Source organism: Ochotona princeps, chromosome 10, assembly GCF_030435755.1.
Source record: "Ochotona princeps isolate mOchPri1 chromosome 10, mOchPri1.hap1, whole genome shotgun sequence".
Taxonomy (NCBI): domain Eukaryota; kingdom Metazoa; phylum Chordata; class Mammalia; order Lagomorpha; family Ochotonidae; genus Ochotona; species Ochotona princeps.
This window is the reverse complement of record NC_080841.1, coordinates 47,333,539-47,352,286: the sequence shown is the minus strand read 5'-3', so window position 1 is coordinate 47,352,286 and position 18,748 is coordinate 47,333,539. Positions and strand designations below refer to the sequence as shown.

Here is an 18,748-nt window from a genome sequence, read left to right as displayed (position 1 = left end):
CCTAAAGAATCACTTTCAAAGGACACCATGGCTGAGGAAGCAATATTTATCAACATTAAATAAACACTTGGTGAAGTATGCATAAATATTTCTTCATATAAACTTAACATGAAATTAAATAGTTCAGATACACAGACACCACGAAGTATACTTCCACTGTTGTCAAAGTCATCTGTAAACACCAACTCACACTGAATACAAAAGCAGCTTCTACCCCAGCTCTGGGTTCACGACACAGATGCCCTGTACAACGGTAAGGGGTCTCCTCAGCCCTCCCCCCACCCTCCCCGCCCTCTCCCCACACAGCCCCAGCAAAAGGAAGAAAGGAACTCCAACATCTACAGCAGCAATGACGACAGAACAGCAGCACCCCATGCCCTCCCCCAAATAAAACATGTAGCGTTTTGGTCAACTCAAAGGAGAAGGCAAAATTATTATTATACCCCAAAAGGTAAACAAATCAATTTGAAGCAATATTTTCCAAAAAGTAATTCTTTCTTGAGAAGTCATGCAACTTCCTAGACCTTATCCATTCCTGGATGAAAAGGACACAGTGAACATCAGAAAGCCCTGGCCACAGCTAGATAAAAGGCTAAGTCCTGTCTTCTGCAAAGAGCCAGAGTCACAAGAAGCCAATACAATATTCTTTATACCCCCACCCCCTGCCCTGCACAATGTCTCTTTTGCTTTGTCATATATATTGCTGTGTATGACATTCAAATGTGACACCATTACTAAGTTTCCAGCAGTTTAGATAGCAGAAATTTTGTACTAAAACATTCAGATTTGGATGGTTGGATTCACACATATGCATGTGGTTCATTCTTTGAGCTCAGAGGAGCTCTGATTTAGCTCTGGTGAGAGAAGACCAGCAAGGGAGATTGGTTACACTCAGGATCTAATCAAGCCCTGGGACTCACTGCCACATAGGTTATCTGTTCTGTACAGACTTATTGGGGAGGCCTGGCTGCTCGCTGCTAGAGTAGTCTTCAGGGTCAGTTCTGGAAATCAGCCCCAGTTCCAAAAAACACGGACCTGGGTTTATTCTACTTTTACATTGTATTATGAGCCTAGAAACACTTCAGTTACCAAAGTACTGAAAGCATATATTGCAGGAATAATTTGCCAGTTCAGTATTCCCCCATTATACTATATACACTATGTGTGTGCGTGCAAAACTCACAAATATATATATGTATATATACTTCTGTAGTTTTATTTGTACGAAACTTGAACTGCACAAAACAGTACTTTGAAAGAACCAAGAGTCAAGTCCACAAATAAGAGTTTAACAACACACCATAGGAGTAGACAGGAGCTCTACTGGGACCAAAAGGTTTAGCTTTGCAACACTGGAAATCATTTCAGAAACACAAATTCAACTAGCCTGCTGTGTTCCACGTGGGATCTGGATCAACACTTTGGGGATCCTTGGGAAGAACATGGCACCTGGGCCAGCTATGACCATCTGAGATTCCAGACCTAATGGGAATGAAAAGATCCAGGCAATTCAATTTTGGTGTGTAACTGCTGTGAAGCAATATTTTTTCCTTTTAAGAAAAAACACATAAAGTCTACTTCAGAATAATTTTCTTTATATTCAGTAGTATGCCTTTTTTTTTTTTTTTGCTGGGTTGATGTTTGACTTTCATATTAAAATGGGTCTATTCAATGGGTCAGTAAACAGACAGCTTCTTTCACATCTGGGTGATAAAAGTGTTTTACGTTGTCACCAGAGATCACCCCCACCCGCACCTTACCTATCCTAAGGTCTGTGGGTTGATGTGTGCGTTTTGTCACTGCCATCAATACAACCTCATTCTACAAGGTCTGCTCTGGCACACGCTTGTGAAAAATGACTGACTGTCTTTGCTGGTACTGCTGCTTGCGGCGCTTTCTCTTGTCACACTGGCACAACAGTAGCATCTTGAAGGTGGTTCTGAATGTTTTGTTGCACAGGGCATAGCACACGGGGTTTACGGTGCTGTTGATGTAGCACAGCCAGTAGCCCAGATTCCAATAGGTTTTGGGTATGCAACTGTCACAGAAGGTGTTCACCAGAACCATGATATTGTAAGGGGTCCAGGTGATGATGAAGGCGAGCAAGATGGCACTGAGGGTCTGGGCCGCCTTCTTCTCCTTGATGAGGGACATTCTTTTCCGTTTTGTGATCTGGCTTCTGGTCTTCAGAGCAAATCGCTTGGCCAGAGTGGCTTCCTTGAAAGACAGAGGTAGAGTGGCCGTGGTCTTACCCACTGACGAGTCGACGTCTGAGGTCTTGGCTGTGTCCACGGCAGACTCTAACTGGATGGGAATCTTGGAGAAGCTTTTTGGAAAACTGCCTCCATCATCCACACTCTTGTGAGCCTGCAGCTTGTTGCCTTTCCTCTCCAAGTCCTCTGGCCCCAGCTCCTCCTCTGGTACGTGCAGGTTGTCTGACGAGGGTAACTTGGTGGAGTTGAGAATAGTACTGTGACCTGGAAGCTTCAGCACAATTGAGTAGATGGCTCTTGTCTCAGAGCCAATGTCCTCCTCATCAGAGGAGGCGGAGTTTTCCAGGGAGGCAGCAGCATCGTTGTTGTTCCAGCTGTCGCTGCTGCTGTGGTCTTGGTCCATCTGCTCAGCACTGGGTTTCCAGCTCTTGGTAGAGAACCAGAAGTGGCAGCGGCCGTACTTTCTCCTGGAGGAGCGCCTCATGCTTTGCTGCTGAAGCTCATAGCTGCTGCAGCTTCGGGAGCTGCCTGTAGGGTGGACAAAGTTTTCCACCTCTGCCTCTGTCCCTGAGGCTTGCAGTCCAGCAAGTTCTTTGGTACGTTTTTCAGTTTCCTTATAGATCCTCCAGTATAAAATAGTCATAATGGTGACGGGCATATAAAAGGCAGCAATAGCCGTGCCGAAGGTTATAGTAGGTTCACTGAGAAACTGAATGAAACACTCCCCAGGGGGCACTGTTCTCTTCCCCACAAAGTACTGCCAGAACAAGATGGCAGGAGCCCATAGGACAAAGGAGATGACCCAAGCCAGACCGATCATCACACCAGCTCTTTTTGTTGTTCGTTTGGCTCGGTACGTGAGTGGCCTTGTGATGGAAAAGTACCTGTCAAAGCTAATGACCAGAAGGTTCATGACAGAGGCATTGCTGGCTACGTAGTCGATGGAAAGCCAGAGGTCACAGGCCAAGTTCCCTAATGCCCATCGGTTCATGATGATGTAGGTAGTAAACAGATTCATTGAAATGACCCCAATGATCAGATCAGCACAGGCCAGGCTTAAGAGGAAGTAGTTGTTGACCGTCTTCAGCTGCTTGTTGACCTTAAATGACACTATGACCAGGATGTTGCCAATGATGGTCACCAAGGCCAGGAAGCCCGTTAAAAAAGCGATGAAGACCACTTGCCAGAGGGTATGGCCTCCCAGAGGGTCACTGGTGGTACCATTTGGAGAGGAGAAATTCCCAGCTGCTCGAGAAATATTGTAGCTGCCAATATGAGTGACTGTCCCTGGGGGCAGCCCTGCATCAGAGGGGCTGTGAATCCAGGAAGAGCTGATGTTTGGAAACAAAGGTGAGGTTGAAGTGTTATTGTGCAAGGTCATTGTGACTCTCTGACATAGTCTGCAGGGAGAAAGAGAGAAGACAGTGAGTTAGCTTTTGTTTTTGGTTTAAATTTACTTTGTATGGGACACATGAAAAGAGACAAAGACCTGTTCCACAAGGCTCATCCTGAAGAAGACAAATGTGAAGTTCATTCTATTAAAAAATGAGATGTCTAGGGCAAGCAGAGGTTTATTTGAATAGTACAATTAGCTATTGTCATGCACTGAACGTTGTGCTTTCCCCCCATATTTACAGATGTATTTCATGAGGATTTCCGGGAAAATCATCCTCACATCTCTTATTTTATATAGGATAAAATATTAAAAGCGTATATATGTGTGTGTAATTATGTATGTGTGATAGATAGATAGGTAGATAGAAAGAATTATTTCTCCCACTGCTATGGACTAGACTCAGTAGTCCTGCCTCAATTGGAGTCACTCTATGCATTCAATGTTTTGTCAGCACAGATGAAAATCTGAGAATACTTATGTTTGCTGATGGTCTAGTAAAGTCTCAGCTACAAACTCTACAAATAGATACATTCACATTGCATGAGTTCTGATTCCGGCCTTGAGTCGACTGAGCACTTAACAAAGTAGTGTGGTTGGGGGTCACAAAACATCATTTGAGGAGATTTTGTGGGGCAGCATACTCATATCTCGGTTTCATCATCGTTTAATCGAAGCAGGATATTGATTGCTGTTTAATCTGTATTCAGTTGATCAAAAAATTAGAATTCTAAATTTCTGTATAATGGAATAACTTGTTGCTCAATTTCTTCTAGAATTTAGTTAGCTCTCTGAAAGTTTTGTTTTTTTTTCCACATCAAACTGTTTTTAATATATATAAAATTCTTAGAAGAATCTCTAGCACATAGTATGTACCATTATCTTGTTATCTTCTTATTGAACAATGAACTCACTTTACTTTGGCTTCCAGGATTCTCTCAGCTACATTTAGCACAATAATAAATATCAGAAGAAAACATTTATTGGATGACACCCCACAGTATACCATGTACAAATACATTCTCTGCATTATCTTCTTTAATCTTTCAAATGACTACATTTTATAGTAAATAAAGACATAGAGTTAAGTGATTTGTACAACGTCTTCATTTAAAGTGTAGGGGAAGGGGATGTAGAGTCACAGCCAGACAGCTTGTTTCCACGTCACACTGCAGCACTACCAGGCCTCCCCATCAGCACATTCTAAGTGTTCTGCGCTTAATTGCAACATAATTGATTTGTATTTAAAGCTGATGGGTTGCTCCTCCTCACCTAAATTTTGGGAAAAATGCAAATGATTGGATAATCTAGTGTTGACAACAGTTTTCATAGAATACTTTTCATGTTCTTGGAGTGACAGTGTAAATTGGTCAACTGTTTGAAAAGCAATTTGGCAGCACTCGTCAGGAAAAAAAAAATGCCAAAAACCAAGATCCAAACAGCCGTATATTTCTACATGTAGAGTATACATCTATATGCATAATACCAATACTGCTGGACTTTAAAAACACTTATATATCCACAATATATCTATTCAATTTAGTACTCTTTGGAATAATAAAAAAAAGTTTTAAACTAGTTGAATATCCTACATAATGATGTACTGTAGAGAATAATATTTGTCTATAGATTTTTCACTTTACACACATTTTCAAATATAGGGAATAGGTGGATTTCTCTTAATTTACTTGCTTAGATTTTATATGGTAATACCAACTCATCCTACATTCAGATTTTCTCACTGAGGGGTATCTGGGAAGTGTGGAGCATTAAGTTACAGTTATGACTTCTCCATGACACTCACATATCGTTTTGTTGGCTTTTCCTTCCACCAGATCCAGGTTTTCAATGAGTGCAATGTGCTTGTCTGGTCATCTGCTTCTTACCTGCTAAATACACTTCTCTTCTAGATACACACAAGAGCCAGGACTGGGCCAAGCCAACACCAGGAGAGGGGAACCTGATCCCGGTTTTCCACAAGGGTGACAGGGACCCAAGAATTTGGGATACTGTCCATTGCTGCCCAGTGTATACATCAGCAGAAACTGAGACTAGGAACTAAGCTGGGATTTGAGCCCAGAACACTCTATTGGTGTTCCAATCAGACTGTTAATCATTCAAAACGCCTGCCTCATCTCTGAATAGTCTGAAGAGCCTGTATCTTTGCAACATCTTGTGTACTTCAAAGATTCCTAGTCATGAGAAATAAATATCTTTCTCTACTCTCTGGGTTGCAACACAGACCTTTGCAGTCTGCCTTTGTCATCCCAGCCCAAGAATCCTCTGCGTCTCATGTAGACGGCATGTTTGAAACTTCTGGCCATTCAAGCATGTCCTGAGTCTTTCCTCTTGTGTTTTGTGGGAACTGATCATATTCTGTCACCCTCTTTGTCATGCTGATAAGTACCATGCCTAACCATCCCAACGCATTATATTTTTACTGATGATGTGTAGGTCTTCTTTCATCTTTCTTCATGCCAACATCTTATAGCGGATGTTTATTATTAGTTTTCCAAACAGTCCAGGATCCACAGAGCAGTTTGGAGGGGAATATCAATCATATGGTTTTGACTCATCTACTACAGTAATGGACTGGAGGAAGTTTTAAGTAAGGAGAAGAGCCTTGGGGAATTGATGTGAATATTGAAAAGAGAAAGAAACATTCTCTGTAGAATTGCAAAGTACTAATCATCCTACGTGTAATCACAAGGAAAACCTGGGAAGCAAGAACATGCAGAGGAAAAAAGAAAAAAAAAACATGAGCAGGGAGAGATGAGAAGAAAGCTGGGAAATAGGGACAGTGTGATGATGTTATCATTTGAAATTTGGTAACCATTTCTATGGCAACGTTGTCTTCTTGACTTTGCAGGTTATGTAAGCAAAGACATTTCTTTTGTTGCCTGGACAAAAACCTGAAATTGGTTTTTCTCATCTACAGCTGAAAGGATTCAGATGAACAAAATCTGTCATTGCCAACATCCGCACATGCTCACTGAACCCCTGGCAGCTGTAGGTGATTGTGATTGGTGTTGCGGAATTCAATAGGTCACTGCCTCTGCCCTCCAAGCCCTTCCTACTTCAAGAGAAATCTGGGACATGAACAAACTATTTTAAAAAACACAAAGTAATTTCAGCAATGCCAAATTGCTTTCCATGGGTAATCAAATTGCTGTAGAAAAATCACTAGCAAATAGATTTGATCAGTTGAACAATGTTATTAAAGAATATAAAGGGCCAGCATTGTGCCTCAGTGGCTTAAGGTGCTAGGTGCAACACCATCTTCCCATATGAGTTCCAGTTCAAGTCCCAGATGTTCCACTCTCTACCCAGTTCCTTGCTCATGTGCCTGGAGAAGCAGTGGAAGATGGTGCAGGCACTTGGGCCCCTGCCACTCATGTGGAAGACCCAGGTAGAGTGCAAGGCTCCTGGCTTTGACCTATTCCAGCTTCAGCCACTGAGGTCATTTGATGAGTAAAGCGGCAGCTGAAAGATGTTTCTGTGTCTCTCCTCCTTTCTGTAACTCTTTTAAGTAAATGATACAATCAATTGTTATGAGAAATAATAAAATTTGGGACAAAGCCTAAGGGTTAATTTCATTCTATCAATCTGTGGAACATAAAAGGTACAACATTCCAGTATAATTAAGCTTTGTTAGAATATAGAAAATAAGCCAGCATGGAGGAAACACACTTACAGGTAACTTAACTCTCTCTGTTGTTCTGTCATGCTTATATTCCAAAGGCTTTTTTTTTAAAAAAAAAAGTTATTTTGCTTTTAACTGACTTTAGCAATTGTACTACTAACAAGGAAGAACATGATGTTCTGATGCATGCATGGAAGCTATTATGGCCAAATTAGAATAATCTCTAGTAAGTCCCTGAATCATAAGCTCTCGGGCAGAGAATCTGACCTGAAGTGTTTGGCACATCTATTGGGGTCCATTCTTCTTGTAACTCAGTATTAACTTAACATCTAATATCTTCATGAAAGTCTCACAAATGTGCATTTTCATGTAAAATTTTTCCAGTCTCAATTTGCATAGGATGAATAAGATTTAGGAGCTTAGTAAAACCTGTAAAATTATAAAGGAACCATTAACAGGAAATGTGCTGTCACTCTGCCGTGTGATACAACATCAAAGTGACAATATTTAAGAAGTCCTGATTACTGCACTAGGGTTTGTTTCTAACAGCTTCAGGCATGAAAGCAAAAAGAAAGAAATGTTGGCAGGTATGTGCACAGGGTTACAACGTTGCCTGGAATGTGTGAATCTCAAGTACCTAGGTATGAGTTCTGGCTCTACTACCAACTCCAGCTCCCTGCTCTTCTGTGCTCTGGGAGGTAGAAAGCAACATCTGAAGTTTCTGAGTCCCTTTCACACATGTGGAGAATCAGATGGTGTTCTGGCTCCTGGCACAGCCCTGGCCGTTGCAGGCATTTGAGGAGTAAAGCAGCAGCTGGGAAATCTTTCTGTCTGTTGCTTTCTTTCAAGTAAACAAGTAAAAATTAAAAAAAAATTTTGAAAAGCATAAAATTCCACCTGGTAGATGAACCTGACAATGAGGAAAACAAAAACCTTCCGAATGGGAAGGAGAAATGATGAACAACACACATCAGTATAGCCAATTAGGACTGTCCAGGAAAGTGTCCAGGAAATTGTGGGTGCTCACCTGATACTAAGAGGGAAGAGACAGTAACACAATTTATCTTAGCAAGTATGATGCTGTTGTTCTGATTAGTTATTTTTCATTAGAAAGTAACAAAGCTGACTTGAAGAATCATGGTCCTTGGAATTTGGCTGATTTAGGTTTGAAACCTGGTTGCCTGAGAAAGGTGCATAAGCTGGTAAATTGCCTAATCATTTTAGCACCACAGGTATCCATCCACAAAGCTAGAATATCTATTTAGTGGGGAAGGTGGGAAGCCTGCAATGTACTGGGCTGACATTTAAGGTATTTGTGGACATGTTGCTTCTTTTCTTGCAATGCCAAGAGTTGCTATGTTGTTAGAGTAGGGTTGTTATTGCAGAAACACAGAGAGGAAAAAACCAAGAAGTTATCACTTTAAAAAATATGCTTTAGTAGGTTATAGCTTAATAGCAATAGGAAATTCTGGGGTCTTACTGTGCAGAATAATTAGTATAGACAATTTTAATGTACAGTATATTTCTCTCTTTTAAAAAACTAACAAGATAATGGAGCTTTGGATGTCATCACCATAAAGAAAAGTTAATGGTCACAGAAATCAATGTATTGACCCTGACTGGATAATATACCATGTGTACATATACTGAACCATCACATGGTACCCCATAAATTCATGGAATTTTTATAGGTATGTCAAAAATACTTTAAATAATCTTGTATAGAAGCTATAAAAATAAAGTGTTTTAAAGCAATTTAGGTTTTGGCATCAAGAAATGTTGTCCTGGTCCAAATACCAGACAAATAAGAAAGATTTCCCTTTGCTCCTCCACACTAAACTGCTACACACATTCCAGAATGGTGATTTGGCAGTAAGGATTCACTGAAAATTTATGTACATCATGAACCAGTGACTGAAATTCTGGGCGCATACGATCTAGAATTCAGTGCACATGCATGAGAGCAGGGAGATATGCACAGTGATGCTCATGGAAACATCTGCTGTTATGACAGAAATCTCAAAGACCATCAGTTTGGGAGCAGATTAGAAACGTGGTGATACCCAAAAAGGAACAGTGTGGCAGACAAAAGTAATAAACTCAACATGTATGTGCTAACCTAGATAGTTCTAAAAATACATTGCTGAGTAAGTAGAGCAAGTTGAGGGTTGTTGAATACAACACAATATAAGTGAAAAGACAATATGACCATAATGTCTGTTCTTTTTACTAAAATACTATGTTTCTTACCTGCACAAATTACATATTTCCAATTATTGCAAAAGAGTCAAAAGATACTTGCAAATAAAAATGTGAGCAGTGATGTTTTGGAAGGTGAAGATGGTTAGTTTTGAAGGTGATAGAGGTTTTAGCTTAAGTAATATTCCAGTTCTGGAGAGAAAAGCAAAGGTTTCCAAAATCAGAGGGAGGCGGAGAGCAGTTAAAAGAGGAAGAGGAACTCTTAGCACAGCACAAGGGAAGGTTGGGAATCTTGCCCTTCACTCTGGTGTTGCTGTAAAACAGGAAGAAAGTTGGAGAAATAAAAGAAGTCTGACAATACTGAGAAGCATGGCTTGGCAAAGATCTGCATTCCATGCCCTGCTGTGCAGAGAACTCCGAGGTATTTGGATCTTCTTCCAAGGAGAACTTAGCCAGGCTGAGGCCCTGAACATGCAACCTTGCTGTATTCTGCTAACTTTGTCATGATTTGTTATGCAGACTGGGACCTCCAAATGCAGCGTTAATGTAGACAACAATAAAATTCCTTGTCATGCTTGTCTGAATACAATGGATTGAAAATATTATGCATACTTTGTAAGTAAATGCACAATCTGTGTGCTCAGACATAATCAATTCTACTTACAGTGGAAGTAAGTTCCTTTGGAACAAGCGTTTTCCCTGCTCATTGCTATAGGGAGCCAATCTTTGCTTTCTTCCTGGAGACCTTTTTGGCAGTGTCTCTTCTCTCCATAGCCAAGTGAGATCTAGCCCGGATGCTCTCCCAAAACTATTCAGATCATGCTTGGATACTGCTTTAATGAGGGGCTGTCCACGCGAGAGTAAGAAGAAATATCCTTCCTACTGTGCCCTCCCTTCAGTAGCCAGAACCTTTTCCATAACCTGGTCCTTGTGCCACTGTGCCACACCTGCCCCACTTGAAGGCCGCCTGCTGTTGGGAGGATACAAAGGATTACAAGAGAAGAAAGGAATCATCAACTCACAGGACTTAAAAAATGAATACCTAAAAACACTTATTGCATGGAATGGGTATTTAGAGTCGAGGATAAGTACATGCATCCCGTATCAGTGTGCTTAGGTTTGCTCCAGTTTCCAATTCAAGTTTCCTGCTAGCATGAACCCTGGGAGGCAGTGATGATGGCTAAGTGACTGAACTCCTGTTACCCACAATGGAGCCTTGGACTGAGTGCCCAGCTCTTGACATTGAACTTGGCCCAGACCTGGCTGTCTGTGCATTTTTAAACTTCTTTAACTGGTTATAATATGTCCATTTTTATTCCTGAAAGTTTTACTTCTATTATTACTGCTTTTCTAAACATGACCAGGGAAAAACATATTTTCAGTTTTCAACTAACCATTATTGTTCCTCTATTTGCAAATCAAGCACGCACCATTTCTCAGAGCTTGCTTTGGGTTTCTTCTTGCCCTCTTTGCTCACGGTGCCTCTGTTTTCTGTTGTAATTCATTGTTGGTATTCAACGCTAAAATTACTTTTCCCCAAAGCTTCCTTAGTTTGCAGAACAAAACCGCCATCAGTGCTGACCAGTAGGTGGCGAAGCAAGCATGCCAAAAAAACCAAAAAAAAAAAAAAAAAAAAAAAAAAAATCACATCTTTATAGGCTAGAGTCAAAGCAGCCTCCTGCTCCCCATGCTGGTGACCAGGAACTCGGCTTAGTGCAGCCATGCAGTCCATGGAAGAAATCAAACAGGGTCAACAAAGCTTTGCAATCAAACGTGTCTTTAAAGGAAATCTAACTTGTGAGCTTAGCTCTTGGTGTTCATTTCAAGCTTCAAGGGGGAAAGATGTTACCTAATATGGTGCAATTGCCATTGCCCCTGTGGGAGGAAAAAAAAACATTTCTCAATGCCAGAACTGGAATAAATTCCATTTACAAAGGAGAACGCTTGTTTTTACAAAGTTGACGTATCATGCTGTCTCCCTGGTTGCTGCTGCTGCCTTTCAGGGGTTTTTATTTGATTTGACAACAAGAGAGCAGGATGCTTGGGGTAAAGGACTTGCATCATGACTGTTTATGCCTATAAATACTACAAAATCCTAAATATGAAATTCTAAATTACATCAATGATTATGTGCATGAGCACCTTCAAAGCTAAAGCTGGTTGTGATTGTAAACGACATCAAGTAAAAAACAACAACGCGCTCTTCTTTTTAAGCATCAGTACGAACCCTTCCCTGAGGGATCACCTCACTCACTGTGCAGCAAGTCAGGATTTTCTCAGCCAGAGGGAAAATGTGCCATTGGAGTTCCCCTTTCTCCAAACCTTTAGGATCCAAGATTTACTGATTTTTTTCCCTCCAGCCTCTTAAACATATATTTCTTGTTACTTATAAGGCATCTTGTGTTTTTGCAGTGGAGGATAAGGAAGAATGTTTTTCATATCACATTGAGGTAACATAATTGTAAAAATAATACTAATGAAAAAAAATCTTCTAATAAAAAAGGAGTCATTTGGACCCAATATTCTTAAAATATCAGCTTTGGCACTGACAGAACACTCAGTGAAGCAAGTGCTTTTGGCTTAATAATTCATTTAGAATCCTTATAATTAGCCTTCATATTTGTCACAACACTTGTTTTTTGCAATGTAGACATGCTGTACATGTCTGATTTCGTTTAAAGCCTGCAAGCAAAACAGACGCCATGTGGGAAGCAGGCAGCAGACAGCGGGACCAGACTCGGCACATCAGAATCAGGACATGGGCACACTGTCTCAGCGCTCTCATCTTGCTTCTCATCCATAAAATGAGGATTATAACAACTGAGGATTAGAAAGAATTCATATCTAGCACTCAATACAGCCTGGTTGCTCCATGGCATGTCCCTAAAAATTATCAGATTAATTTAATAATTTTCTGTAACTGGTGGATTCATAGGCTTTTTTCTTTTTATTAATACACATAGAACAGCTTTCATGTGTTTAATAGGTGACCTTACTTCCCTCCCTCTCTCCCTTAATTCCCCGCATTTCCTTCCTTTCTTTCTATAAATTTAATTTCAAGCCATTCTATGATCAGAGGCTTGATTCACTAACCATAATATTCAAGAAATAAAAGGTAAGAAGACCCACAATTCCACATGAGTATAAACAAAGGGTAAAAACAACACTTATATCCTAAATTGTTTATTTCTATACATTTTTTTGCATTCTTTTTCATGTTTAACCAGAGAAACATCTGTTGAGTATAAAGCAGTAGGTAACATTTTTAGATAATTTTGGCCCCATGAGACATTTGGCAAGGCCTAGAGCATTTTTCTCTGACTCTTTGGGGATAGTGCTAATAGCACCTAATGGGTAAGTGTTGGGATGCTGATAAATACACTGTAATGCACAAGAGACCTCCCCAAAAAGAAGTGGCTATGCCAAGATGCCAGTTGAGAAACCTTGTGTATAGAGAAGCAGAAAGCCTGAAAGATGTTCTAACATTTCATTTTCCAAGTACAGCAAGGGCAAGCTCATTTCAAGAATCAGCTTTGACTTAACTCTTGGGAGATCTTTATCCTCCCACTCAAAATGAGTCTTAGTCGTGCGTCTGTGTCTTTAGTCCTTATCTGAGGTAGTAATACTGTTTGCTTACGGCAGATCTCAGACTGGGGATATAGTTCTTAAAGTCAAGGAACAACTTGTTGGTGACAACAGCGACTGAACAAAATTAATGGCAATGGAAGTAGTATGGACAGCAGATTTGCTTGAGTCAGTGGGCAGGTGGCAAAGAACATGATATTTTATGAGTGTGGAGGCAAAAGACTCCAAACTGTTCAGCACTTAGAGCGAGTGTATCATTACACACCAAAGGAGAACTATGTGAAAGTCACTTTCCAGGAGTGCCAGTTCATAGTACTCACAATTCTATTTGCACACAAAGTATTTCTGCAGTTTCTCCCAAGACACCACCATAGGCCATGTGAGGAAAAAAATCCATCTTATATTCAACTGCTATTTATGAGATATAGCACAAATTTCTTCCAATAGCTCAATGCAGACCTACTGACTTCCGAGTGCCTACTGAGATGAATAAAGTTCCACTTTGGACAGGAGATCCAGTAACAAGAGGGTTTGTGAAGGCAAAATTGTAGACAGGTAGGGTTGGTAGGAGCAAAAATTCTCTCTGATGACCAGTAACTTAAAGAGCTAGGGGGTCACAGTCCAAGCTCTCCAGATGTTGCTGCAGGAAGGCTGAGAAGTCAAATTTGACTTTTTTAAAGCTATGTTAGACAGCTTGGTAAAGGAAAGAAACTGACTCAGGGGAAATAAAGAAGCAAGAACTGAAAGAATTTAGTGGAATCCTTTGACTTTTTGTTTGCCTGTTTCTGTACTGGAAGGATTGTAGCCAGGACAGAGAAGCATCCCCAAGCACTCAGGTAGTGGTCAGGGACTGGATAAGCCTCTAACATTGCTGCCAAAGACAGGCAAGCACTCAAATAAGCACTCTACTTTTTAAATGCCCATCCGGGGAAGGGATATATCGCATCAGTTGAGCTTCTTATGGAAGTTGGGCATCAAGGGATCGTGTAATCATTCTTTGCTGTTCCTGATTTTGCTCTCAATTGTATCTTTTTAACACCTATCTCATTTCTCAGGCACTGGAAGGTCAGGTTAAGTGTTAGCCTACATCTGAGTTGTGTGATTTCTGGTTGCTTTCTAAGGCATTGCAATCCTCAGAGTTCACACACCAGACAAACAAGAACTTACTTAGTAATCTGGCATGGCTAGTAAATGGATTCAATAAGATCATAGGGAAGGCCTCGATACAATTGTCATTATGGGCTACATAAATGGAGGTCTGAGCTCTTCTTCACGCACAAGCCCCCAGCTGAGGTTTCTGGGACACTTTCACGTAGGGTAAGACTTCAGTGTCTACCCACAACCTAAGGGCAAAAGGCTTCCCTAGGACAACTGGTTTACAACAGTGAGATCCAATATGGCTGTCAATGTGACCTCAAGTGAACCTTAGATCTCATTTCCATGTTAAAGAGATCACTCCCACTGGTGTCATGACAACTGACAACTGTCATGATAACCCATGGAAGAGACCATGAAAACACAAGAAGGCAGCTCCTCAATTCTGAGAATTATCCCACCCCTTTCCCAGAAATCCAAGAAACATGCATCATTCCTATTAGCATGCTCTTGTTGTTCCTGTGGTAACTGTATCTGTAACTCCTCAGCTCCAAGTTCTTTATATAGAATGACAGGATATTTGCATATAGTCTATGCACATCCTCCCATACGCTTTAAATCATCTCTAAATTACTTAGAATAGCTAATACAATGTAAGTGCTATGCAAATAATTGTTGCATTGCATTGTTTAGTGAACAATGAGAAGAAGAAATATACATGTTCAGCACAGAGACAACTTGAAGTATTTATTTATTGCAGATGCAGAGAGAGAGTTCTTATCTTCTAGTTTACTCTGCTAGTGCCAGAAACAGCCAGGACTGGGTAAAGGATGAAGGTTAGGGGCTGGGAATGCAATCCAGGTTTGCAGTGTGGGTGGCAGGAGTTGTGCTGTCTGAGCCATCACCACTGTCTCAGTAGGCCTGCATTAGGAGTAGAACCTGGACTCAAATCTGGATGCTAGCATAGGACATGGGCATCCTAAGTAGACACCACCTGCTAAGCTAAAGTCTGCCCACAGACACCATTTTTTCCTCATACGGTGTGTAGGTTCAATCCATGAATTTGGAATCTGTGGTAATGGGTAGCAGGCCAATCGTATCAATTCTTGTGTTTACAAAGGTACTTTAAAAAGTATACAGAAGCATGAAGTTAAAGTATAAACTTGTTTTGGTATTTAAAAAAAAACCTGAACTCCATTTTTAGTGTTTCATAATACAAAATTTCCTTTGATTTGGATCCATGAATCTTTTGATGACAATTTATATTTTTATTTTGCTATTAGTTTGTAAATTTCTTGAAAATAGTATCAAAGGCTTTTTTTCTGTTTTGAGTCTCCAAATTCTTCTTAGATCCCTTTATTGATGAAAATAAAGTAGCCCCTCCATAGAGAAAATGTTGAGCAAGTTGACATTTGATGCACACAGTTTTATTAGCAAAGCAAAACAGCAAGAAAAAGACACAATCATTGTGATTTCTCTCAGCAGTGTAAAGCAAAATTCCCAAGGCATCAAAATAAGTTCCACTGAAGAAGAAGAGGAAGAATGGAGGAAGGGAAGAGAGAAATCATATACAACGTGAAACCTGTGACCAGTGCTGGGAAAAACTGGGTAGGACACTTAGCAAAAAATCTCATGTACAGCTGAGAGCCAACATTTTCGTGGGAAGGATAGGAAACTATCGAAAAGAAGATACCACCATTTTAATTTGAGTTAGATTGCCCTTTCAGACACATGTGTTTTAAGTCTTTATGATTCTACATAATGACAAGCCACTGGAGATTTGCATCCTACCACTTCCTGTCTCTGCTATGGCTTCTGATAGTGTCTGTCTATGCAGGGACCAGGCCCTCTCCCCAGTGAGTGCACATACTGAATCCTGGAATCCTCACAATAATCACCGCAGGTGAGGACTATAAAGAAACTGTTGCAGCAAGTGATTAAAACATCTGGCCCATGTCACCAGGTTAGCTACAAATGCAGATGTAGGACTATACTGCGGGTAGGTTGGCTTTCTAATCTATTCCTTACCTCTGGCTAGCAAGCACATCTTTCATGAACAGCAAATTTTTAAGCAATAACTAAGCTTATCAAGCAGAAACTCAGACCTCTTGCCACTGCCTCTCATTCCCATGCCCTAGAAATAACTATTGGTAACAGTTTACTTGCTGAGTAAATATTTGTTAAATGAATGGTGGTATTCTTCCAAAATTTGTTCTCCTGAAAAATGACTGATGTGTGCGTTTTAGCCATTCATTATGTGCCAAGCACTGTTCTCTGTGTACACTTAATAAGCCATTTAATCTTCATGACAACTTGATTGGTAGTCACAAGATGCGAAAACAGGAGCACAGAGAGGTTTGCTGACAGTGCCAGCATTGCACAGCTCCCAAGGATCAGGGTTAAGATTGGAAACAAGATTCTAACTCACTACCTCCCAGGGTCTACTATGCCCTGTAGCTGGCATTTTGTTTCCCTACTTAACATAATATCATGGACATCTTTTTCACCCAGTACAAGTAAACTGATATGCCACATATACTGTACAAGGAACCTAAAACATGGACAAGGATAGTTTAGGGTTTATAAATTGACACAGTATGTCCTTAGGTCAAATTTCCAGGGCAGGAAAGTGCATTGAGACACTAGGTTTGACAAAAGCCATTTTACGTGATTGTTGCAGAGTTCAACATAAATGGGACCAACACAAATCTCTAAGACTCTTCAAAAAAAGAAAAATTAAAACCCTGACCAGACTCCACTATCCCTATTGGAAATGTTAATAAAGCTCTAGCCTCAGTTTGCCTGTGCTTAAAGGATATAGTTCACATCTCTGGCCTGCATTAGAAAACCAAATAAATGAATATAAGAGAGGATTCTGATGAAATACACAGCAGATCAAGATTGTAAGCAATTCTTTTCTTTAGTCACTTAACTCTAATGCAATTTGCAGATTTTGAGTAAAATTTAAACTATAAATTGAATTCTTGGAATTTGGTGCAAGTATAGCAGACAATTATTTTATTCAAAATACTTGAAACTGAAACAATGAGTAGAGAAACTGAGAATCAACATAAAAAATTATTAAAATGTATATTTTGGCACAGTCTGTATAATTAAATCTCAGAAAACAATGATCTCTTGTTTCAAATTTCCGGAAACTAAATGGAAACTAAAGCTCATATCATTATTAATTCTGGCTCCACGGGATTAGAAACAAAGAGGCACAGAAATAAAAATGAACCAATCAAACACAACAGTGTGAATCTCTATTTGAAAACATAAGAATATGACCGAAAATTTTCAACACCAACTGTGTAAAATCAACACAAATAGAAAAATCTATTCATATAGAACACAAGAAATCATATTGAGGATCATGAGCAGAAACAAATAACTGCAGGTTAAATGTTGAGTCTTGGTGCTTGGATTATCTTTAGAAGTCTCAATTAAGTTGCACATTCTAGAGTAATGGCAGCAGTTGCTGCCTGGGCTGTGCTCACAGGAATCTTAGACTAGAAAGTCTGTTACTCTGAACACTTCAGATGCAGTGTGTTGTCCCATCTGCCTTTCGGCTCCCTGAGGGCAACAAATGAGTGCACGCACACAGTCATAGATGATCAAAGACTCACACACTTGACTGTGAATTGTCAGGAGTCGTTGAAGGGGTTAAGACATGCCAAGCTGGTGTATTGATGATTTCAAGCTGAAATCACCCAGAAAGGGCCATCTGCCCTTTCTTTTCCTACAGCTCAAAAGCCATAGGGAATTTTTTAAGGGGGAGATTGTTGTTTCCACTCCAAGGCAGGAAAACAGCCCTTATCACCAGAGATTGGTATCTGGGGTCTGTAGCAAGTCTGAATAAATAAATTCATTGAGGTAAACTTCATCTTCCATGAGCCTTTGCATGCCCCATATATCTCATACTGTCATCCTTAGAATTTAGTACCCAAGTATCTAGATCCATTTGTCCTGTCATTCCTTCAGAGTCACTGTGCATTATCTATAAAGTATGAAAGCACCATGCAAAAGCCCTTCCTCCATTTAAGTTGGTACTTCTTGAGGCAAGCATTGTCTTTCACGCTTTCACTGCCATCTTAGTGTCTGATGTTCTCTGGAGAGACTTCTTTAACATTGGCTAAATTCCTTTTTGTATAAAAGATATTTTTAGTATTGTTTATATAGTTGAGAGAGATGCACGCCCATGTGGGTGTCTCATCAGGGTGCAGAGGGTCTGGTATGGAGGAAAGTGGGAAGTCTTTCAAGAAACCTCACCTAGGGTAACCTCAGACTTGACTCTTTTGTGCACCACAAGGGTCAAGTACAGTCCATTGCTCATACTGATGTATGCAATTGCCCAGTCAGGTCCTCCACAGCCCATCTCTCATGTGACCTGATGAATTCTGCAACTCAGCCCAGACCAGCAAGCCACGTGCATACCAACAGTGTCTGTAGTCTAGTTGGGGTGAATGCCAATAACTCTCTGGGACCACCTCCAGCTCTAGTTTTTGCACATGCCAGCCTCTGATGTAGCCTAGTCCAGTCCAGCCCACATCCCATCACCGTTCTCAGGTACACCTATGGGTGCTGTGGCTTCACTAAGCCCAACCTGCCTACATACCC

At 40.4% G+C, this 18,748-nt stretch overlaps 1 protein-coding gene across 1 annotated transcript in view; it reads right to left on the bottom strand.

The window, feature by feature from the left end:
- Positions 1–885: 885 nt before the first annotated feature.
- The window catches only part of CHRM3 (cholinergic receptor muscarinic 3), a 237,899-nt gene continuing 220,036 nt past the window's right edge, over positions 886–18,748 (bottom strand). The window contains exon 3 of the mRNA XM_004578512.3: positions 886–3,613. Within this exon, the coding sequence (XP_004578569.1) occupies positions 1,822–3,594 (1,773 nt within the window). The 5' untranslated portion in view covers positions 3,595–3,613 and the 3' untranslated portion in view covers positions 886–1,821. The remainder of the gene's footprint in view (positions 3,614–18,748) is intronic.